Source organism: Chamaea fasciata, unplaced genomic scaffold (assembly GCF_029207755.1).
Source record: "Chamaea fasciata isolate MVZ Bird 193981 ecotype frontalis unplaced genomic scaffold, bChaFas1.0.hap1 SCAF_5, whole genome shotgun sequence".
Lineage (NCBI taxonomy): Eukaryota > Metazoa > Chordata > Aves > Passeriformes > Sylviidae > Chamaea > Chamaea fasciata.
Window position 1 is genome coordinate 5890272 of NW_027094090.1, and position 25484 is coordinate 5915755.

A 25484-nucleotide genomic window follows, 5' to 3' on the forward strand; every position below is an offset into this window, starting at 1 on the left:
AAACCTACAGTTTATACAGCTCAAAGCAGAGATCTTGGAAAATTATGAAACCATAGTTAGAAAAAAAAGGTCTCAAATATTTTATGTTGATACTTACCACTCCACTGTTTACAGATCAAAGAAAACAGTGACAGCCAAGCTCTTATGAGGATATCTAAGCCATGACACTGAGATGAGCCTCTCCACCAGCAAAGCACTGGCACAGCAGCATCCCACTTCACTCTCCATCAAGTGGGTTTTGTTACTGGTATGAATGACAGACCCAGATCTGGCTGTACCTTGAGTCTGGTTTGCCCAGTTAAATGAAACCAAAGATGTATTTTGCACTACAATCAGATGCCACAAGGCTGGGCTGCTTTAAAAAAAAAAACAACTCAGTAACATCCCCCAAACATGACAGACAGAAGCCACAGTCAGACTATTATTTTGCACTTTGATCAATCCAACTTTGCAAATTCCCTATGCCAACAATTCTCTTTTAAACTGGTATTGGGTGAGATTATTAGAACAAAACCAGAAAATTATGATCACAGTTTATGCTCCCAGCTTTTGCAAATGACGGGCTAAGGTTTAGCAGTGCAATAAACTATAATCAATAATCTTGCCACTTCTGCAATAATGAAAAAAGCACTATATAGATTGTATCCACATTGCTTAGTCTAAAAATAAACATGTACAAATTAAACAGGATACACCATATATATACACATGATTCATTTATGAAAAGCAATTATTTGTGCTGAGAATAGCAGAAGTCCAGTTTGGAGCTAATAAAATAATTAAGAAGAAAGACAAAACAACATAAGCTTAATTATTATTATTTTAACATGTTAAAAATACAGTCACATCAAAATAGGGTACACAGTTATAAAACTGTTGCAGATGAAATAAGAAAATAGTGTGTATATATTTTTATATATAAAAATCTACAGTATTTACTAATGCTGATACATATTTTGGAGCCTCATGTTGTTTGCACAAATAAATTGTACAGCTTCATTATGAATTACAGAACCATCATTAAACACTGAGATTATTACATTTAGCCACAGTATTATATACATACATTTCTAAGCTTCTGTAAGCAATGAGAATTAAAGTAAGCCCAAGTCATATTTCTCTTCACAATTTTAGTCTAGGATTTCAGTGTAGTGCTTGGCTACAGTTACTTTGCTGCAGTTGTCAATTTTTAAAATATAAAATTGCCCAGTTATTAAAAATTACATCAGACACGTTATATACACAAAAAAAATGTTTTGAAACATACTAAGTAAATGTTACTTCCATTTGTAAAAATTGTTTTACTTCTGTACCTTAAAACTTACAGAGCCAACCTGCAGCAATAATAGGCACTAAAGCTCATTCTTTAAAGGAAAAAAAATAATATCCATTTCTATGTTTTCAGTTAACAAACCTTACAAAACAAAAGGGAACAGGACAAACTGGTGTTGATACCAATGTTCAGTACTTCCCTATTAGAGAAATCTCTCTGTTCAGCACTCCAAGGACCTCTCCTGGCGAGACCCTCCTCTGCCTCAGCTCCCGGCGAGAGGCCAGTGCGTCCTGCAGCTCACAGGACTCCGTCCTACATGTGCCACTTCACCTGCTTTTAATTCCACCCCCAATTCACAGTCAAGGAAAGGAAAACACGAAGTAGAAAAGGCTGCAAACGCTAATTAGAATTACTTAAATCAGCAGGAGTTTAAGGTTCCTGTTAACAACAGTCAGGGTCATTTTAGTGTAAAGCACTGCACAGTGCGAGCCCGACAGCACAGCAGCACACGCCCCACCACAGACAGGAACCTGCCGGCAGTTTGGGGGGAAAAAGGGAAAAACACAAAGGAATCCACTCCACAAAGCTTAAGAGAAGGGACACTGCACACTCACACAGCTCGAGGAATATCAAGCCTGGAGCAAAGCTCAAACTCCTGCATGCACTTCACAGAGGTGTCAAGGAGCTGTGCAATTCTCTGATACCTGTGAGATTTGGCCCTGCAACCAGTTTTAGTCTGACAGCACAGCATGGCAAAAAGTGAAGGGTGAAGCACCATTTCTGTATCTGACATTAGTCTCACTGTGCTCCAGTCTTTTGCATACAGAACGACATTCTGAAGGTAGATCTGGGTGAGAAGGTACAAATTCTCCACTTTCGATGCACCGAAAAAACCCCTAAACACCGCCCTGATTTTAAGCACCATTTCTTAGCCAGATTAGAGAGACATTTTTGGCTTTCTGCTTTTGCCTGCCTGCTCCTTCCTGCTGAGGAAAATGACAAACAGTAGTCAAAGGAGAGGAAATTAACTCTCACTTATGATTAAATTAATAATCCCAAAGCATCTCCCCTGCCCAGAACAGATACTGGGATGCTGAGGCAGCTGTATAAAAATGACAGAAATACCCATTCAAAATGAATGGCTTCTCAAATAAATTACAAAGAAAAATTAATACGAAATAAAAGTACTTCACGAGCTTTGCCCAAAGTTAAATGCATTTAAACTCTTTAGCTCTTTTCCATATGAGTTTGTGTACTGTGAGTGCACACTCACACAGGCGCACACACACACATCTGTACAGTGCATTAACAACGTCAGTTAAAACAAAACTTTTCAGTGTGTTACAGGTTTTAGGCAGAAGGATTGTAACACAAGTTATTTAAAATGTAAGGAGCGACAACAGCATGAACCACATGGTATATATGAGCTTATTGCTATGTCTATGTGCATTAGATCACTTCCAGTAGCCTCCACGCAAGTCCAAGAACTCCACCAGCTTTCAACCAAAGTCTAGAACATCTCTGAAATAGTGTCATTATTTTTGAACTCACATGAACCACCCACATTTCAGAGAACTGAGGTGGATACTACTAACACAGCACTGTTCAACTGGTTTTGGTTCTTGCCATTTTACTAAGCACAGCCAGATTCTCAGAGAAGCACAGATTCATGCATAGACAATCCATCAGTTCTGTTCCGATAGTGTTGGGCTTGAGCTGACGGGCTTGGATATTGGTACTGTGGGGAGCCATTCTCTTCAAAGGCTGGGGAAGTCCTGTACCTCACCGGACTATCCACAGAAACAGCAGGGAGGCTGCGTTCTTGTAAAGGTGTTGACTGAAAATGCTGGTATTTCTGGAAATGATCCAAATGGCCTTTGTTAAGGTCTTGGCTCCAGGGCTGCCGGTAGGGTTCGTGTCTGTAGGTGTAGGCAGCGTCCGGCCACTTTCTCTCCTCTGGTAAATAATCTGCTGGAGGGATTATGAACTTGACACCTGGGGAGGACCTCGAGTTGCTGGTGTAAGCATCAACAGGAGCGACTTCTATCTGAGCAGGGGCTGGTGGAAGAGGACTTTGGCGACTGGCAGGGTAGGAATTCATTTGTGGTTTATTTGGGGAATGATCTACTGAGATGAAAGGAGCGTGTGGCCTTCCAGAGGGGCTGGGCCGATTCCCGTGGTAATGCAGAGGTGCAGAACTTGCACTGCCTATACTGGAAACATGCTTTGGAGAACTCCCATAGTAAGTAGGGGGATTACTATAACCTGGCAGTGACTGTTTTACATTCAGTCCATGAGATGGACCATCAGATTGAGATGCATATTTTGGAGATCTGGGTTGTGAAATGAAGGTATAATTATTGGGTATTTTTAACGGAGCTGGTACTTTTTCCATTTGCTTTCTTGGACTATTAGAAAATGCTACATGCCCAGGACTTTGTGGATGAGCTTTCTCAAGCATCTCTTCAACACGATTCTCATTCTCAGTTTCATCCTCTGAAACATTGTCATACTGAGATGCATTAGACCCTCTCTTACCTTCATCAGCATCCAAAACCCTCACCCTCTGCTTTACATTCAAAGGCTGCATTTCTCCAGGACTTGGTGGTGGGCCCAAAACAGAATGGTTTACTGGCCTCCCTTTCACCTCTGCAGTGAGTTTCATTGTCTTTTCCATTATTTTGATATCAGACGGTTTATTCCACTTAGGTACAAATTCCCTTCTTGTATTGGAAGTAGCATTAGAATTTTGATTAGCAGCTGCATTATTGTATAGACTCGAGTTGTCTTGCTCTGTTGGCTGAGGCTTTTTTCTGGTATCCACCTCGTTCTTAGGCAAACTGTTTTGTGTCTCTATTGGTCGAATCTTTTGCTGTTTTAAGGAAGGTTTATTTTCCACAGAATTAATTCTTTTTCGGTCATTTGACGAACTTTCTGGTTCTTCTTCCATGGACGGTCTTCTCTCTGTTCTTCTTGCTGCTTGGCTACCAGTACTGTTCTGTCCATTAAGCACTGGAGTGGAGTTAAGCACAGAAGGCGAAGGTCCTGACGGAATCTGCCCCAATGGCTTCTTTGGAAATTCATCTTCTTTACCTAAAACAAGAACAGGAATAACATAAATTCACCTTTGTGCAGAAGCCTCCTTTGATCTGTTCATCATGCAAGCACAAATAGCTACATATTAACTGAGCCTCTGTCTGGGTCACCATTCTGCTGAACACCTCCAAGGTTCTTCTGTACACTGACATCAAGCACAGATTTTCTTTAGCCTCTCATCCCAAGCAGTTATTCCTTCCTACAGCTGATGCAATCTCACCAAGCTTTTGCTCTATCAGGACACTGCTGAAAAAAACCACATTTTCCTAGATGACATGCTGGTTACACTATCTACTCTGTATGGAACCCTCCTCACACTTACATTAAGCAAACTACTTTGTCTGCTTTAAAAATCCTTCCCAGTATCACTCTCCCAACTGTTTATTTTCCATCTATTCATCCTTTAATGTTCACCTCTAGCAAGCCACATCATCAGCTCCTCCCTCACATGCACGAAGTTCCCAGATGACATCTTTGAACTGTCTCTCACTTCAGTTTTTGGGTGGAGCTACTCATTAACGTCTACACAATTAAGACCTGGTTCTCCCTAAACCCTTTCCTGCCTAGAAATTTCATCCCCAGTATTAAAAGCCTCCAGTAAAAGGCTCCATACACAGAATCTTTTTCTTCAGTTCAGCTTTCTATAAATACAGAACAACTGAAGCAGCTGACATCAATATTGGCTACGTCATGGCTTCAATTGAGTGTTCCATGGATGGGTTTTGCAGGACACAGGGACATCATTTACAGAACAAGGACATGAACAGAAAGTTCTCCCAGACTGGAGCTCAACACACTGCAACAGTCAGTGGTAAATGTCAATTGTGTGGGGACCAAGAGCAACCCACACTGACATACAGAAACAATAAAGAAGTGTTTCATGGCTTGACGCTGCTCACAGAACAATTCACATCAAATTTTTTACTGCAATCCTCCTTAGCAGTCAATGACTTTCATAATCACAGCCAAAGTATTTTATCATATCTACTTGCATATAACTTATTTGTGTAATCCATTACTTTCTCATTATAAGAAGAAAAGGTCATGCACTTCTCATTAAATGTATTCATCTAGATTTAATTCATTTGATGTTCAGCATTGAAAAAAAAAAAAAAAAAACAAAAAAAAAGACCACAGAAGCTTTAAAGTCAGCATTACCAAACAAGTTCTATTCACTGTGCATCTATTTATAAACAGAAGCTTTGTTGTAAGGAGGAAAAAAGAAATGGCTACCCTTGCTGAAATGCTATGCAAAATAAATTACATAAAATGGCTGTTGGTAAAATAATTTTGTCTAATCCCTGCTTCTTCCTAAGGCAAGGACTGTAGAATCACTTCCCATCAGAGATCAGAGAGTTAGCACCTCACTTTCTAGCTATTTGTAATTTAAATTTTTTTTGTCTTTAAGGGTTCACAGGACTGAATACACACAAATGTCTCTTCCTGACAAGTGCTGTAGCTACAAGTGAGCTATGTTCATTTATACAGGCATGAGCAAGAGCTCCATCTTTGATGAGTGGCTCATGATACAGATACACGAAGGAAAGCCAGCAGCCAAGGTCACTGTTATTTGTTATAACAGAGTAACAAATTACCAGCACGGATCAGTTGCTATACAAACTAAAGGAAAACTCTGAGTTTGAGCCAGCCAGGCCATTGCAGGAGGACAGCGGAGAAGAACACAATGGTGCTGCCAAACAAGACGAGGAAATAAATGCACTTAATAGTAACAGCCGAGATTTGCCAAACAATTAAACTAATGTTTTCTTGATTTTTCTTCCTAAGGGTCAAAGGTCATATGGAAACCTACTCTTCGCTACAGAAATAACTTCAGGAACCTCACTTCACATATAGCACACATGGTGGGGCCAGCCTTCAGCAGTAGGCTCCAGTGAGTGGTGGCTCTTGGAATTACAAGTGTGATGTTTGGTCTCTGTCCATATGTGCCGTCATTACTCCCGAATAAAATCTGGAATAGGGCTCTCAGACCTGCACTCCCCACCCCAGCAAGGGAATGCTCCACCACTGAAAAAACAGATGAGGGGACAAAGGGAAGAAGCTGCATGGATGCTATAAAAGAGGTGATTTAAGAGCTCTGCAATACAGACTGCTGCACCAGCCTCTCCAAAACTGTCCTTTAGTCTTTATGAATAGGAGTTCACTTTCTGAACTTGCTTCTGTTTAGCAAGAGGCATTGGTGTAACTTAATTCCATCTGCATCCTCAAACACACTGTTAGGCAAAGCTAAAGATCTTGTCTCCTAAATACAAGTGAACATTGCACATAATAAATATTCCTGATTTATTTTCTCCCAGCTTTTACTCTAAGAAATACCTACAGAGCAATAGAAGATCCCTTAAATATACCTGGCTGCACAATAAAGGTGGGGTTTGTGTGAGTTTTTGGTTTTTAATTTCACACACTTAAGGTTTCCTAACTACCATTAAGCTCTAATAAACCCAAGTGAGAATACTGCAGACATTTTTACTGAATTCTATTGAGGTTGTTTTGTGTCACCTTTCCTTCTCATTTTAGGGTAGAGGAACACCCTACACCCAGGTATATGTGGGCTGCATGGTCTAGGCGATGTAACCTGTAACATGAATCACAGTTGTAAAATGAGCATCAGAGAAATGCCTGTAGTGAAATTGTTAGAACACAACAGTAATTCACATCCTGAGTAACAAGGAAAGTGTTGCAAGACAACAGTTCATTTAGAAGAAAACCTCTGCATTTTAACAGCATGATACTGTGTTTTTGGGCTGGTAACACCAGGGCTTAGCGCTGTCAGGGAAAACAAAATACAGAACAATGAGAACGAGTGGAAGAAGGTTCAGCAGGGTAAAGAAGAAATATAGGTTGAACCTCAGCCCCAGGACTTCCACAAAACTTGGTTTAACTTGACTTTGGACACAAACAAGTGGCACTGGTTGCTCAGTCACCCACGTCTGCTTGTGGAACTAAGCAAGGCCACATTGCTGGAGGTGCCAACTCAGGAATCGAGGCTACCAGAACAGGCCTTGTTCTGGTTCAAAGTGCTCCAGCACTGATCACCTCCAGCCATCAAAAGCACTGGGAGGAAAGGAATTGTGTAAAGATCTATGATGTTGCAGCAAAAAGACATCTTGCAAAACAATCATCTTCTAAAGGAAATTTTCTGAAACTGCAAAATGGCTACTTAATTCTAACTGAAGTGCACAGATCGTACAAAAATACTCATACAGCACACACACAGAGCTTGCCACTTCCAGTGAAACAAGAAGTTTAAAAACCCCCAAACAAATAAAAACTCCTGAAGTTCCAAAAAAGTTAACAAAATTAACAAGTAGAAGATAACCAAATTACCACCATGCACATGACTACAATGGGACACTCTTCAAATGCACAAAGGACATGCCAACTGTGTTTGGGAATGCTTTAAGTAGTCCACTATCTGCAATAACAGCAACAAACCAATGATGCTGCATGAAAGCATGCTAGCAAGAAAGAAAGAAAAAAGGTAATTGAAGCAAAAAAGCTGAGGAAAAGAAACCATAATGCCAAAGTAAACAAAAGAAACCAAGTCACAACAAACATCTCTACCCGAAGAGGTACACAAACAGCTCACCAGACAAGCATGCAAAAGCATTCATTCCTTCAAGCCCCATTTCTTTTATCTATCATTTTTCCACTCCAAATCTGTCTAAAGCCTCACGCACGGCTCTCAACCATCTCCTTTACTACTTCAACTACACTCAGTATTCAAACTCCTCAGGTTTGTGAACAAAGAAATTTTATTTGGATGTTTTAAAGGAAATTCAATTGAGTATCCGTTTGTGTTGATGACCCAAGATCTGAGTTAATTCGCTGTCTGGACCTTTCTGTCTCACTGAGAAATGGAGAAACTGCCGAATTCTACAAGAAGAACTTTTGGGACAAGTGCTTTTCTATACAATCTGGGATGTTTACATACAAGAATTGAAAGAATTTTAAAACTAGAAGTTAAGAAAAAGCTGTCTAGTTCAGCTGTGACTGTTTTGACCTGTACAATCATCGAAATGTCCCTTTGCCCTCTGAAGCGATCTGGGCAATGAGATTTTTCCCAAGTTGCCAGTATTCCTGTGAGATATGGGTATCTCTACTTTCATCCTTCTCTCCTTCCTTCTTTCAACGGAGTAGGTTTGTAGACAGTTTAGTTACTGGCTTTTCCCAAAAACAAGCACTATAATAGCTTGTATCAGAGTTTACAGAGCAGGAACTATGCATTTTCTATTTTTCCTTTAAAAGAAAGGTAATGATTTAGCTGGCTTCTATGCAGTATAGCATAAAATAAGCAAATCACAAAGGAAATAGGGTGAAAAATGGGTGAGGAAGGAGAAAATGGAAGTAGAGGAAGACAATTTAAGCAAAACAAGAACAATCAGGTGCTTGTTTTTGGCAAACATATTCCCTGACATGAAAAGCAGCAAAGCAAATATGAGCAGGTCTGACTGTTCCCCAAAAGATAAGAAATACAAGCCATATAAAGAAAGTTTGCCTCTTGTCTTCCTCCTGCTCAAACAAGCCTTGGCCACCACCCAGTGGAAGTCGATCACCACTACAAGACTTTTACAGATAATTGCTTCAGGAGGCACTAACAGCCTCGTGCATCGAGTAGCAGACATATAATTGGAGTAAAGTGCTTTAAGTGCTCTCTCCAGTGAATAACAGTCTAGTCCTTAATTTCAGCACCAGAATACATGCACTTTGACTCTTCTAACACAATTTTCAAGGATGGTAATGGTCATAAAAACAACTCTTAAAATGACATCTTGAAATTTTGTGTTTATTTTCCATTGGTGACATCCCATCTTCTTCAGTTTACAAGTCCAAGAGAATTTTAAAGAAATTTAAGTGCCTGCACTAGAAGCTCAAGCTGCTGTGTGAAAGTCAACCTCTGCTCCTCCTTCCTTTATATGCCATCACTGGCACAAGAGTTGCTAAATGAAATACAGCTGGACAACCTGAAGGGAGAACTAAAAGCACTGTTTGCCTCTCTTGCAGCTGTGTCACTTTTATGGTACTGAGAGTAAGGAAAACGTATTTTGTATAGATCTGCTCTCAGATAAAGAACAGAAATCTTAACAGATTTGGTTATTAGCCAGAAGACACAGGTGACCAGCTGCACATCAGTAAGGTGCCCTTGCAAAAAAGAAATTTCTAAAATTAACCACTGCTTTACATTCCTAATTCCACATTTCTTCCAGAAAATACACTTCCTTGAAAAGGCAATTTTAAACAGTAATATGAACAATGACCAACACAACTATCTGGATCATCTGTTTAAAGATCATGCAAGTTCTAAACAGTACTAAGATTTTTTTAATGATGCAAAGCCGAAGTCTAGAACTGCTAAGGATATATACTAACTATATTAGTATTACTCCACATATTATTTTAGTTCACAGCATAGTAAAGTAGTTGCATCACACAAGAAACAAGGCAGAAAAAACAGTTTAGCTGATTAAAGCATGAAATGCATTGTCTGAAATAGCTACTTGTGTATTCTTGAAGAACACGAGAAAAATCCAAAATTCCTCTGAAACAAAACACAACCAAAAGAAAGAAACCATCAGAAACAGGAAAAGTCAAGCTGATTTACATATTTCTACTGTTCTGCCTGTCAAAAGGCTCATTAACAGGAGAGAACAGACATTATTTAATAGATTACTGAGGCAGTATACATTTCTGCACTATCACTGATGACTCTGTAAAATAGATCATTGAATAAAAGATACTGATAATAAATTCAAAAACATATAACAACAAAGATAAATATCAGATAAACATTTTAGATTTTATGGCAAATGCCATAAATTCTGCTAGTTTGCCCAGAATACAGAAAAGATTGGGAAAACTAGCACAACTACAGTTTAAAGTTAATCACAAGGACAGAGGCAGATTCCAAATTTGCCAATATTGCTTTAAAATTAAGGTACAAGACCTTTATCTTTGATTTTAGGCCTTCAGCTGCTGCAAAGTCTATTAAACTTTCAGTTATAAAAATCCAGCCCAGGACCCCCCCACCCATGCCTTTCAGGACTCTTATATTAAAACACAGGTGAGAAACTGTCTCAGTAACAGACCTGAGGGGCTTCACGCCTTGAAGGTGGGCCCGGCTGTCTTGTTTACAAAACACTGGATTAATAAACTATTTTCAGCAACATATTTTTAATATGGAACTTTCACTGGTAAGCACTTCTGTTTATTAAAGTCAGACACTATAAAAATCTATCCATATATAAATACTGTTTATTAAGCATTGCATTATTCATGTATTCCTAAAGGAAAAAAATCACAGCAAAGCTAGAAATTCTATCCATATCTTGTGAGCATTTATAGAATTTAGCTGCTGCATTAAATAACAAACAAGGAAAGAATTTGCATCAAGGAATTTTGGAAATCAATGGTGTATACCAAGAAAATTCTTCTCATTATGGTCTTAACATCACCCTTGAATTAAGGAAGAGATTGTTGAATTTACATTGGCTCTGGCTCCAGGAGAACATGTAAAGTCACGCACGTAAGAGTGCTCTTCAAGAACCAGCCATGGTGTGGACATACTTCATCACATTCCAGGCAATCTAGAAAATACCAAGTGCCTTTTCTTCTTTTTGAGGCTGTGTCAGAGAGGTACCTTCAAGGACAGTTTCTGCGTACAGCTGCCACAGCCTCTCTTCTCCAAGGTCTCAAAAGGCACAGCTCCCCAGTAAGAGGAGTGCTTATCAGACAGCCCCATGTCTCCAGAGCCACAGGAATAGAGGGATGCCCATCCTGGGTTGTAGGAGCAGCACTGGAGTTGCAAACCACCCTCTGGAGGTTGTAGTTGCTAAGTATGGGCTACCCTGCACTGGCCAGCACTCAACTAGAAATCAGCACAGAAAGGAAGAAAAATCCATGGCTGCCTTTATGGAAAACAACCCTGGCACTGGCAAAAACAGCTCATTGGCATCCAAAATTAGCAGGATCCCCTTAACACCCACGTCTTCTGGCTGGACATTTTAAGCGCTTTATCAGTGAGAAAATGTTAAACAAGTCTCTCCCTTCTCTGCTCTGAAGGGAACAAGAAGCAGCCCCTTAATTCAGTGAGAGAAGCCACGGAGGAAGTGAGCCAGAGAAAGCTACATCAGGCATAAATAGACATCCACTTTAAAGTAACACAAAAGTTATTACCTCTTTTAATATCCTACTGCAGCTTACCCTACTAGGGCAGGAAAATCTATACAGCCTAACAAAGGATGCCAGATGGAAAATTCCACTGAGCTTAATTAGCTCACTGCTATTCCTGGATGACTGATACTGATGCAACTGCAAGATGAAGATTTTCTTTTCTTTTTCCTAACACGCATTTTTACTTTAGTTCTTAAAGGTGTAATTTTTGCTCAGTGCAAAAAAAAAAAAAAGTGCAAGATAGGAAGCAGTGCTTTGATTTCAGCTGAGAAAATGAAAATAAACATTATTTTCCCAGGCTACAGTGAATACTTAAATGAGCAGGCTAGTATTTTTTGTGGCTGTATCACATATAACAGTTTCATATGTTTTAGATGAGATTAGAAGAAGAACAGTGACGTTCAAGGTAGTAAAGAGAGCAGAGCCAGACATTTGCATGGGGGTTGCATGGCCAGGTTTTGGCTGCCTGTGGGTCCCACCCTGGGGAAAGGGAAGAGTGTGAGAGGAGTCCTCACCTTGGGAGAAAGAAGCAGCAGAAACAATGAATGATGAACTGACCACAACCCTAATTCCCTGCTTCCTGTGCTGCTGGGAAGGAGGAGGCAGAAAAAAAAATGGGAGTGAAGTTGAACCCACAAAGAAGGGAAGAGTGGAGGAAGTGTTTTATTAAGGTTTTTTTCTCACTATCCTACTCTGATTAAATTGATAGTAAATTCAGTTAATTTCCTCAAGTCAAGTCTGTTCTGCCCGTGACGGCAATTTGCTGAGTGATCTCTCCCTGTCCTTATCTTGATCCAGAAGTCTTGTTTTGTTTTCTCTCCTCTGCCCAGCCGAGGAGAGCACCTGGTATCCTATCAGGATCAACCTGCCACAACACATGAGCAAAGCTGAATATCTAGAGAATGTTCAGAACCTGAAAAACAATACTGCTTGAAGACAGTGATTAATAAAACCAAAATTAGGAGAGAGTAGAAAATTTAAAAAAACAAACCCAAAGGCTTATGAAATTCATACAAAAAACAAATGAGGCAGTCTCACAAACAAATCAGCTAGATTCCCAAGGATGAGGATGAAGGCATTTTATTTTTAAGGATTAGGATGAAGGCATTTTATTTTTAGTCTGTGGAAGGTTAAATAATGTTCCCTTCTGCCCCTAGCAAAAACATACAGAAGGGCTTGCCCAGGTTAATCTGAAATTAAAAAGGAAAATAATTCCAGCACCAAAATACACTTCATTTTGGCTTTGCTCTTCCTGTTTTAAAATTAAATAAAACCTTCTCATTCGTGTTCAGGGGGGAAAAAACAACATACAAAAGACATTTTGTTCCTGATTTTTCTTTAGCTACCAAAATTAAGAACCAATGTGGCCCAAAACACTTCGCATGCTGTCAGCTCACTGCATCAGAAGTTACACCTAAGTGTGCATGGTGTGAAACCAAACAACTGCATCCCACTGCCAAAGTGTCTCAGGAAGAAGACACAGTCACCATTCCTTGCTGTTGGCATCCACAAGAAGACTGAGTGAGTCTCACATTTTCTGTCACAAGGGGACATAAAAAAATCTATGAAGTTGTTGGGATAACCCCCTCACTGCTCCAACGTAAGCATGGAGAACTCTGTACTCAGGACTGAACAGACAGGACTGCCATGATCTATCTCCTTGTAACGTGGTGGTGTGGAGCTGATGCTAAAGGACACAGCTGCTGGTATTTGTCACCCACTGCACAAGACACCTGAGCGGAGGCAGCACCTGGCTCAAGTGCAGGGATAAAGAGCAACTTCTTCTGAAGAGAAGGTCAAGACTGAAACTCATCTTGGGGAAAAAGGATGGAAAGATGGCAGAATGGGAATGCTGTGGTGAGAAAGGGGAAGCAACAGATGAAAACACAAGGGCAGAAAGTAAACTGAGACCTTTTGTGGGTGGAAGAAATTCTGCTGGACAGACTGTCCAGAAATTCAGGAACAGGGTAAAATACAGGAATTGGGAGAAAGAGAAATGGCAACTCTGGGAAGAACCAAAATAACAAGCAAATATACAGAACAACTTTGTACTCTATAGGAACAGATCTGAAGAACTAGGTAAAACAGGTATTTACTTGTGATGAGGATTTCTGACACTGCCCAATACCGCATGCAATAAATAACATGAACAAAACCAGAAAAATTAAGTTCATTAATGAAAGAACAAATTATTACAACAATGCTACATAGGCAATCTTTATTCTGACACAACTTCTGAAAGCTAACTATAGCAACTTAATAAAGTTACCTCATGGTAAATTCTGCCATGTTTGTAATTTTTTAAAAAAACATTTTCTCACATATTTTTCTACAATTAACAAGGGTAGAGTAAAAGGACTCTGAGTAATCACAAGAAAAATTCTAATTAAAGACTATGGAGATAGGGATAGAACAGAGAATAGAATCTTAAGAGATTCTAATACATTTCATAAGTAAGGCCACATAAAACAACCACCTCTTATCTGCAACCAAAAAGCACAAAGGCTAAAAAGAAATAATGAAAACTATTCCATTAAACACCCAGCAAGTCTATCACTTGCAAAAAATTAAAAAACTGGATTTGACAAACAGAAGAAGCTATCTGACCTGAAGTTTGGTCCATATCTAATCAATCTACAAAACAGTCTGGATCTTCAGACACTTTGAAACCTTGATATTTGATCCTCTCTCTGAAAGGTTTTATAAATTCAAGTTAATAAAATTACCAGAACATGGTATTTTTCACAGTGCTTTGCCATTACCTTAAAAACAGTAAACAAAACACCAAAAGATGAGGAAATTCATGAAAGGAAAAATGGTGATTTTACACTGTAAAATATTCTTGGGTAAAAACTCCCCAAATCTATGCAGTGATGAAGAGGAAAGTATTTGCACAGTTTTCAACAGCATTAATTAACATTTTTAAAATTACCAATGTGTGAATAACTCCAAATATCTAACTGCATATCTGCAAGTTTCTTACCAGCTACTGGTAAATCCAGCTTTGCTCGTTTCAATTCTGATATAGAATTTTGGAGCTGCTCTATTACAAAGTCATCTTCATAGAAGAAATCCTTGGCTAAAGTCTCCTGCAGAAATTCTACAAGCTCTTCCATTTGTAATTTCATCAGATGCTCTATATAAGGAGAAAATATTACATTATACATTAAGATATCTTGATAATGAACAGTAAAAAATGTACTTTAGTCATGAGGTGCTTTTGTTTTCAAAGTAGAATGAAAAACACTTGTTAATTAGGCAGATAACAGATTTCTACAACCAGAGATCTAAAAATACATTAAAAATACATTAAAAATTCACTTGTCACCATGGAAATCCTTTCTACACATTGTTCTTAGGATGGTGTTTCCCAAAAAGGGGGCATCTTCAGAAAACTAACTACAAGTCACCCTCCTTCACCCTTCTCATGTCCAATGGCTTCAGGTCTCTATTTGTCTGCCTGCATCCTCAATTAACAACCACTGCTGTGGATCTGTACAACATATATCATCTCTCTTATTAGGAACTCTGAAAAGGAGAAAAACATTTCAAAAATCGCTATTTACAGTACCCTCATTCACAACTGAATTAACTCCCAATGAAATGATGGTGGCAGTTCACACTTCAGAACCACCGCTTCAGGCTCTCTGAAAATTCAGGTCATATTTTGAAAGTCATTTTACAGTTATCAGAATATTTTTCTTTCCCTTTTTACACAGCAGTAAGGCCATGTGGACTGCAAGGCTGTAACTGCACACCTATGGCTCTTTTTTCATCATCTGTACGTCATCAAAAGTTTCAGATGTATCATTTCAATATAGAAACCATAAAAAAATATGTTTTGGTGCTGTAATAAAAATGCTCTTTGCACGTATTCCACAATGACACTTGAGTAGCTATACCATCCATGTTTTTGAGGGGAATCAAGAAATTGGAAAACAAATCAGAATCTCTCTCCTGCCAGCTTTTCTGCCAGCCCTCTCATCTCCTCTGTTGCTGTGAGGTTCTCTCAGTGTTTGATCATGGAGGAAGTTGCTGTGGACCTGCTAAGCAAGCAAATCCACACTCAAACCTTTTCCTGAGGTCTTCCCATCAAAAGAGCGGTGAATAATAAAAACAAAATCAAGTAGATATTTATTTGCAAATAAAGAGAAACCAAAATGTTAAGCCTAATGATTTGCCTCTAGATGTTTAGCTTTCTCAAGTGCAATAATGTAGAAGGAAACCTTCTCCATTTTTCAAAGTTTTTTTAATGAACAAACTGATGAAAGCATCCCAGTGAGACAAGTGAGGCAGCATCACCACAGTTCAAGAAGGATAAGCTAGCAAGGAAATTATAACACTGATCCTATGGCCCCCACACAGACCTCTGCATTTACACAGAGTCAAATGACTTCACTCAGGAAGCCAAAGTCCCACAGGAGGAGTGTCTCAAAGCTGAGCTACAATGTACCATCCTTAGAAATGCTCAAATCTATTTAGAAGCCAACATCCACCCTCAAAAGCTTTTTGGGTCCTTGGAACTTAGGATGCCAAGTTACTTTGGGGAGTCAGGCATAGATGCTCTAGACAGTTCTGTTCAAAATCTCACATTTTACTTCACCAAAAGTGAAGAGATGAAGGAGAAGGTCACACAGGCAGACTAGAGAAATTCTGGATTTTAATTACATTCTTGGGCAAACAATGGTATAAAGTGACACAGAATGGTGATTCCTTATTGCTGAGATATTTTGCTGGTAGATTTTAAGCATTTAGTGGCAAGTCTTGATCCTTTGTGTGCTTTTTTGATTATTTTAAATCCTGTGGGGGCTAAGAAGCCATTTCCAGAACATGAAACTCTACCACACTATTCCCCATTGTTTAGTCAGTAATACAACTGATTTCAGGTCCAAATAACTTTCTTACTCTAACAAATACTTCTATTTGACAATCACACTGCACTGGGCCCAGCTGGGATTGAGTTAATTTTCCCCACAGCTGCCCTCACAGTGCTGTGCTGTGCACTGGTGTCTAGAAAAGTCCACCTTGTTTTCCCCTTCCTCCAGTCCTGCTGAGGAGGGGAGGGATAGAGCAGCGTGGTGGGCACCAGGATCCAGCCAAGATCAACCCACAATATACACACATTAATAAAGCAAAGATTTTTAACTTTTTGTGCATAAGGAATGAAAAATATCTGTCAGAAGCAGCATAAGGCACATGGGAAACTATGATTTTCACACATTAAGGTCAAATTACAGAAAATGAGAACAAAACTAGCTGAACCTCTGTTTAGGTTTCAAATGTTTGACAGATTTCTTACTTCTGTGCAGTTTCAGAATTGTGTAAGACATAGCAGTGAGAATCCGCTCTCCTTCAAGTATGTAGATATCCCATATCCTGAGGCTTAATGTAAAGGGAGTCTGCAATGACAGAATCAGGCAATGCTGTGAAAACAGTCTGCCCCAAGTCACAATTAAAAACAGCAACAGAAAGAAAAACATACTCACACGATCAAGAAAACACTGAAAAAACCACTTGGTTGTGTAAAAGCTGGTGGGCATATCCTGGGAGTCCTGCAAACAACACAGAAGTTGAAAACTACTTTCAAAAATCCAAGTAATGCCTTGCACTGTCCATGAAAAAACATCTTCCTCTTAAGGCCAATGTACTCTATAGTCACCATAAAGAATTAATTAAACTATACAGGACACCGTTACTTCAATCCAACAGATGGAATTTCTGGTTTTTATAGCTTTTCTTCATCAATTTCACCATCTGAAGAACATGCACTTGAAGGTGCTGAAGTATTAATACATCCCAGACTTTTATCATGTTCTGGGGACAGAAGTAGCAGAGGATAAAATCCTCTCTCAAGAAAATAAGGCAATATTCTGGAACAACCCAAGTTCAGACACTGGATCCATTACATCTTTCATTTCTCTGCAGCAAGGCTGACAATTCCTGCCCAAAGCTGAAAGGACTTCCTTACAAAAATACATATCCACCAGAAATGACTGGCAGACAACCAAATGCTTTGACCACTGGGCCTCTGACAGGATGTAGGCTGATAAGGAATTTTATTTCTTGATTAAGGAGTCTAATTTCCCCTAGAGCACAGATAAACCATGAAATAATTATACCCATTCAAAGACTGCTAAAGCTTCTCTGCAGCTTCAACAGAGCTTCAAAATTCTTTGCACAGTTAGAGGAAACGGTGAAATAAAAGCTGGAAAGTTAAGAAATCCTGAATTTTAACTGTGGGATAACATCATATTCTATGCTTGCCACATTCAGCTTTTCAAAAAATCATGGACCAAATTCCAAAAGTTAGTTATAGAAACACTGAATAAGCAATGGGCCAAATCCCTGTGGTTTATGTGCAGGCTTTACTTTTGTCTTTCAGGAGTTAACATTGCCTCATTGGAGTGACACACTCACAGTAAGAGATGAGGAAAAAGATGTTGCTACAAGTGAGCATCTCTTACACCATCTTTTAAGAACTGGAGATGGATTCTGGCAGTACCAATGTACCGTAAAAAGGAAATTCTTGATGCCTACCGGAAGGGCCTTTTTCTCCCATTAGAAAAATAATTTACTTCTTCAAATAAATATAGTCAACATTAAAAAAAAAGAGGCATATTATTTTCTATTTAAGAGCATTAGAAGAGATAAAATTCTGCATGGAGCTTCATGAAAATAGAAGTGTTTGAAAAGGATCATTAACCCTTCTTATAAAGGTTATTTTTTTAAACAGAGATTAAAACTAGTTGGTTCTAAAGTCATCTCTGTCCAGAGAGCCACAAAGCTAAAAATACAAAAACCCCCTGATAAAATGTTCTAGCATCAGTTTGCTTATAGAATTTGCACAAGGCCAAAGAGAAGAACCACACATTGTCCTTAACTCAGAGGTCCAAAGTGAGACAGACACCCGAATTAATCACTCTTAGGATCCAATTTTATCATAGCTTTCTCGAGAAAACAACAGCACCTCTGCATCTTCAAACTTTGCATTTTTTCCTGAGGTTTCAGTATTCTTGATCTAGTGTGTTCACCTGAACTGAAACAAGGTAAAAAGCTGCAAATTAGCATTGTTTGTATAGTGAAATAAATACTTACCATATGCTGCTTAAGTTTGGACAAAAATTTCTTCAGTATTTTGTCATGATGTTCCTGAAACCTCAATAATTTTGGGAAACCAGGAATAAAAAAACCTAAGAAAAGAAACTGACCATGTAACAGGTGTTTGTACTATAAAACGACATTTAAAAAAGCCATTAAGGCTCCAGGAACATTATCCTTCAACAAGACCACTGGATCTGAACAGATACTCATAACAATATTTTGATGTCTCCATACAGATATGCACATACTCGTCCGTAAATAGCGACAATCAATACATTCTCTTAGTGACTATTATTAGATCAGAATGACAAATGACAGCAGATCCATCAGTCCTACATTAGTCAAACCAATATAAGATCATGTGAAACCCACATTTATAATTACTCTTTAAAATAAAACCAAAACAAAGAATCACAACCCTCACCCACTAAAATTGCAATTATAGCCTAGAAAATTCATGACAGAAGGACAAACAGTACAGGTATCTACTAGAACTGTCTGCATTGGAGAAAAGACCATAAAAAAGACAAGAGGGATATTCTAGCAAAACAAATATCATGATTATATCCTATAAGTAAAGACTGTGAGCTCACACAACTGAAACAAAGGGCATTAAAAACTCTAATTGTTTTAGCAATTACACATGGAAAACTCTAAGACTCCCTTCCAGCTGAGGTATCAGCAGAGTTAAAAAAAAAGCTCCAATGTATTTTAAGTAGTATGAAAACTGGAAGAACAAGTACAGACTCATAGTAGCCACGCAACTCAAAAAAATAAAACAAAAAACCCAAACCAAACCAACCAACAAAACCCCCCACAAAACTGAAGTCCTAAACCAAAAAGCAAAGTCCTTCTCATTACCAAATGTGCACTTCAGTGCACAGTCACTAAGACACAAGATTTACTACCTCAAATTCACACAGATTTATTATTTCATAGATACAAATGCAAATTCTACAAAACTTAAATGTCAGGCTGCATATTAGGAAATTTCAGTAACACAGGCAAGGCATTTGGGTTTTTTCTTACTGTAAACAGTGACTGCATCAAAGCTAATTAGCCATCAACAATAACAATAAAGGTTCTTTTTCCATGGAAAGTTGCTCTTTCACATTTACATACACCAAATCATTACCTTGAATTTTTAACACTGTAGAAAGATCAATGGAAAGAGCTTCCAAAAATGCAGATAATTTTCAGGGTCAGATGTCTGTATTTTATCATTTAGAAACTTCACATCATCCATACAATACGGAATGTTAGAGAGGCCAAATTCATCTCTTGATTTCAAGTAGTTTTGTACAAGAAATTAGTCTGGCTAATGGGCTGCACCCAAAAAGTATTCCAGGTTGCTGTATCAGATGTAAAAGTGAAAAAAACCCACGAAAAACCTTGTCTGTGGGGAGGCGCTTTGCCAATATGACTCTAATTGAATTACTTGGCCCACCCCCATGATTTCCACAGGGAAATGCCCATTTCAGAGAACTATCTGATGGTCAGTGGCATCAAGTGCAACTCTAAAAGTTTTTCTTCATGGATATTGGCAATTTGGAATTGAAATTACTTAAGCTTTAACAAATTGACAAACAGTGCTCTAGGCTACTTTCCCCAAAGAAGAACATAGAAAGTGCAAACTGTAATATGACATCAATTAAGTCAGTTTTCAAGTTTCCTTTCCAGAATCTACAGTGATATTTACAGATGCACAGTGACATTTAAAACAGATACATATGAGGAATCACAGGAAATCCAGGTTGGACAGGACTTCTGGAGATTATATGGTCTAACTTGCTGAAAGCAGAATCTTAGACTAGCTGGCAACGTTTAATAAATGATAAATTTGGAACATATGAGTTCTAATTAAAGTTTTATCAACCCATCTCTAAATGCAAACTTGCCTAACAGGCACTGCCAAGACAGTTTCAGTGTGCATAATAAAGCTGTGGCACAATGGTTCATATGCCCTGTGGAGCAGCTCATCAAGCCTTGGGCTACTCAAAGCTCCCTACTTCCCTCTCACATCACTTGACAGGTGTGTGGCAGGAATAAAGGAGGGGAGGAGGAAGGTCTGCAACATCTCAGGCAATGCATCTGCCTGTGTTTATCCTCTTGTTTATCATGCACTTGATTTGGTAAACAAGGAGCTGATTTGGACTTAGTTCCCCCAAAATATCTAGAATTTTCTGTGAGCTTTGAGGAGCTCAATATTCTACATGGTTGGAGTTGTACAGGTTTGGATTACTATGAAATCTATAGGGTTTTTTAAAGATGCTTTTATTCTGTGTTATAATTGCGTAAAGCTCCAAGAAAATCTTTTGACATTTGATGAATTTAAAATTTCATTTATGACACTGAGATCAGATCACACTTTTTTTTTCTCCCCCCTAGTCGATAGCTTTGCAGAACTGTAAACAGCAAAGTAACAAACTATCCCTCTGTTTTGGGGGTGGAGAACACCCAGGAACAATGAAAAGCTTGGGAAGGAAGATATCACAGAATGAGCAATTCTTCAGCAGGGAAAAGCAGCTAGAGCTTGTTGGTAATTTGCTAAAAAGCCCACATTCTGGATGGCATTTACTATTGGACGCTTCCAAGAACCACAGCTTTTTTGAATCACCAGAACTGTAACATCACAAAGGTTTTGGAATTCCTGAACTTGTTCCATACCAATAGCCATGGAATGTGCATAGATCATACTAAATCTGGCATGGAAAGAGAGAACTACCAATAACATAAGAGCAACAATATCATGAGAGCAGGAAATTCTGTGTGAGGTAGATAAAACTGAGAAGCCTGAAGTTCATGCCTAGACGCAAGTCCATTTTTTACTGCAGATTCCTGTCCTGCCAAACGATAGCACAGCTGCAATATTATTTAACACATTCTATATTAGGTTTCCACTACTATTTTATTACTATATAGATGTCTACATAACCAGTTTTCAATTGGTTACATTCCCTGAGAGAATAAGAGAAGAGGAAACCATCTGATTTTCATTAAGAACTATCTGAAAGATATCACATATAAAAACCACTACTCTCTCTTATGGATGAGAGCTCCAGTGACACTCAATTCCTCCCCCAAGTATAAAGCTCCCATTATGTTCTATTTTTGACCAATCAGAACAGAATAGTTTCATTTTCAAATAATTTACAGCTTAAACAGGACAGGTTGAAACCCAAACACACTGACATGAAACTCCATACCATGCATAGCGTGCTTTGGACCAGAGAGAAGTTTCACCAAGGCCCAGAAGGCATCTTCTTCATTCATGTACATCAGGAGCAAAGCTGTGATCTGGCTCATTCCCTGACAGTATCCAACCTCCTGAAAATCATACAGTGGAAATATTCAAATGCTGGCAACAAAAGCCTCATAGCCATGAGCTTTTAGCTCTTCCTTGAGTTAGTGGAGGAAAGGTGATGCTTGTCTTAATGGCAAAGCTTCCCACCAAACACACCTCATATTTAATCATTAAAAATATTGACTGATAGAATGCACAACCCTCCAACTGAAAAGGAACCTGGAAGTATTGATTGCTCATTAGAACTCACTACTGATGAACAAAATCCTTGGTTAGTACTAATATTTTCAAGTTACTGTATCATCTTTTTGTCCAATGGATGCATTTCTCATTTAGTTGTAATACGGAGGGTTTCATGGAGGGTGAGAGTATCTGGCTTTTTTCTGGTTTACAGTCAGGGCACCATCTGATAAACACAGGATTTTTCAAGAGTGACCTGTAACTATAAACTTGTTCAAGTTTAGCAGCCCAATAGCAAGCAATTGTAATAAACCCAAAGAAAAAAATTTATTGTTCCAAAACTGAACTTGAGTACTTCCTCAGCTATTAATTTTAAATTTTATGGCAGGAACCAGCTGTCACTGTTATTCAGCTGCAAAGATAACCCCATCAATAAAGTATCTGTAAGGACAATTACTAAATTGTTGAGTAAGTTTTTTCAGGTTTACAAGTTCTTAGCACAACTTTCTTCTAGAGATAAAACCAAAGCGTAAGAACTGCTACACATTAAGAGGAAAAATACAACAGAAGTGCAAAATAAAAACTTCAGTATAATAGTCTCATCGTTACACTTTGATGATTGATTTTAAACATTATTCACGCAACTTGAAAATACTAGTCCAATGGTTTTATAGGAGGTATAAAAGGTCAGACAGAAAGGTCACATTTCCTAGAACTTTGAAAAAATTCAAACAAACCAGTACTTAATTCAAGTAACTGCTTTAATTTCTCTTCCTTCTTCTAAAGTTCACATATTTTATAGACTTCTAGGCAGTTGCTGATGGATATAAAATGGAAGATGTACAGAAATGCTCAAAATGAGCCCAAGGAATGAGGTGACAGTGCATTAAAACCACAGTTAAATGTGGACATGAAGGCATTTCTTTTTCTTCTATTTTTAGCACACAGCAAAAAGACATTACACAATATATAAGCTTCTGTCCCTTATGATGCAGTCTGGAAACCCCACTCTAATAAATCCCCATTCAGGACTGCAGCCAAGACTAAGGGCTTATCGAAAGAAGATGTAACCTTTTTTTAAACTAATTTCAAATTTTTAGAACCTTTCAGGTTATGAAATACACCTGTGGACTCCAACATGCATCTTTCTGCAGTATTTTCCTCCCCATCATTAAAATAAAAGTGAGGCAGATAATATAATGGGGGAAAATACCAGTCACGTAACACTCCAGCACAACACAAATTTATTATTCTTACTAGTCACAATCCTTGGCTTCAGCCAAATTGTAAGCATGGTTCAGTCTGTCCAATAAAACTCGTAATTCAGATGCTTTGTTTTAACTTCAGCTCAAAATATGCCAACAAATAATTTATTTCTATGTGCTTCCAAAGGTCTCTGAAATGTTTTTTGGTTTTTTTTAGGGAGAAAGAGAGATGCAAGTTCTTATCTTACAGCACTTTCAGAGAAACCAGATTTAAGTGTGAAGGAACACAGCTTACCGTATTATATATGGAATATGCAGCTAAAACATGGAACAAAGATTGTTGCCTGGAGAAATAAGAGCAGAAAATGAAAAAAATATATCATTATCTTTTGTAAAAACAGAAAATCACAGAAGTAGTGAACTAGATTTTGGAAACATGTTTTCCCAATTTAACTTGTCTAGCACTAAAGAACAGGATAAACCACACTTCACAACGGTAAGTGCTTCTGATTTCAAGCCTATTTTGTAATTAGCACTGCTATGATGTTTTATATTTCGAAATGTTTCAAAAAGTATCAATATACTTTAGAAGACAGTGGTGGCATATCATCATTTTTACAGACAGGTAAAGTGAAACATTGCATGGGTGACATTTCAAACACTGATTTATTCTGAATGCCAAAATTTAAACTCCCCAAACCTGATTCCTGTGCTTGCAGAACACTAACAGCTGTTACTGATTCCAAAGAGAGATGTAGAAGTGAAGATGTGAAATACACAAAGCAGCCACAAAGGTGTCTTAATCTTGGCACCGAAATTAAAGTCTGCTCTAATGACTGCTACTGTCAAACTGACGAAAAACAATATTAACTCTGGCTCAGTACCCTGTGCTGAGCCCTCTGTTGATCTCTGGGTACCTCAGAGCTAGAAATACGAAGAGCTTTGTAGAGGTCCCTTATTTTCTGTAAAACAGCCTAACTCGTGAAGGTAGCCAGACAAAAAACCCCAAACACCAAACCAGCCAGCACAACTCTGCTCTTTCCAAGTTGTATATGAAAGTAATGGTGGAGAGCTCTCAAAATCAACTTTGAAACTCACAGCTACTTTTTGTCACCTGTTCAGGAGAGGATCTGGATACCTGAATGCCTACTTTCATCTCCAAGTAAAACTGCCAAAATTTAACAGCAGAGTTTTGCATATTGTCCTTTTGCTGCCCAGTGACATTTTCTCCCTGTTACTAATCAATGAATGGAAAGAGATATTAGCAGGCTAAAAAAACCATAAGCAAGGAGGTGCTTATTTCCTTTTGAGAAGAGGATTTATACTTGGAGAATTTAATCAAAACATCTGCATTGTGGCATTTTGGTTTACCCTCTCACAGAACTGAAGTTTAGCCATTCTTCATTAAGCAAAGGAAAGTGTAACAAGGTACTAGACATTAGGCTGGAGCCTCATTTTACAATGACAAATTAACATGTCCCCAATGTACACAGGAATCTCCTGTACCCTCAGCTGACCATATGAAACTGAGGTAGGAGCTCAATCTCATTCACAGTGCTATACACAGAATAATGGTGATTTCAGTATTATTTACACTAGATGAAAGCACTGAAGACCTGTAAAAGAATGAACCTTCAAAGGCATACAGTCTACTTAAAAGTCAAACAAACAATTGACTTACCCAGGGGACTTTATTTCATTGCTATGTGAAATGATTTCTGAATTTTTCTTTGAGGCATTGCTGGAAATGCATAATATATGTACAGTAATTCCAAGATCTGTTCCAAGTGTGAAACTGCTTTAGGCAGCCAAAGGCTTTCCTGTGGACACTGAGGGCATGGCTACAACAGCCACAGGGACTGGAGCTGGCTCTGCCCATGTTAACCCCAAAGTGACGAGGCAATGAGCTTCTGCTGACATCTGAAATGTGTGCACAGAAGGAAGAGAGGCCCGAGCAGCACAGGCACTGCCAGCCCTGCACAAATGGATCTGAACTGCACTGGCTGCACGGCACCATCTCAGCCTGGGAATCTCCGCTCTGTGCTCCTTCCTTACAGCCACCAGAGAAATTCCCCTGATTTAGGATTTTTCCACAAAATATCTAGGATGATAATGTAAGAACATGTTTCTTTTATTA

General features: G+C 38.6%; 1 protein-coding gene across 3 annotated transcripts in view; it reads right to left on the bottom strand.

The window, feature by feature from the left end:
* Positions 1–802: 802 nt before the first annotated feature.
* The window catches only part of USP6NL (USP6 N-terminal like), a 111198-nt gene continuing 86516 nt past the window's right edge, over positions 803–25484 (bottom strand). For all 3 annotated transcript variants that reach the window (XM_066182704.1, XM_066182702.1, XM_066182703.1), the window contains 7 exons: positions 23643–23691; positions 21865–21985; positions 18653–18747; positions 17044–17109; positions 16857–16956; positions 14541–14693; positions 803–4366 (listed from right to left, as the gene is read on the bottom strand). In XM_066182704.1, coding sequence (XP_066038801.1) covers positions 2925–4366; positions 14541–14693; positions 16857–16956; positions 17044–17109; positions 18653–18747; positions 21865–21985; positions 23643–23691 — 2026 coding nt within the window. In that variant the 3' untranslated portion in view covers positions 803–2924. The remainder of the gene's footprint in view (positions 4367–14540; positions 14694–16856; positions 16957–17043; positions 17110–18652; positions 18748–21864; positions 21986–23642; positions 23692–25484) is intronic.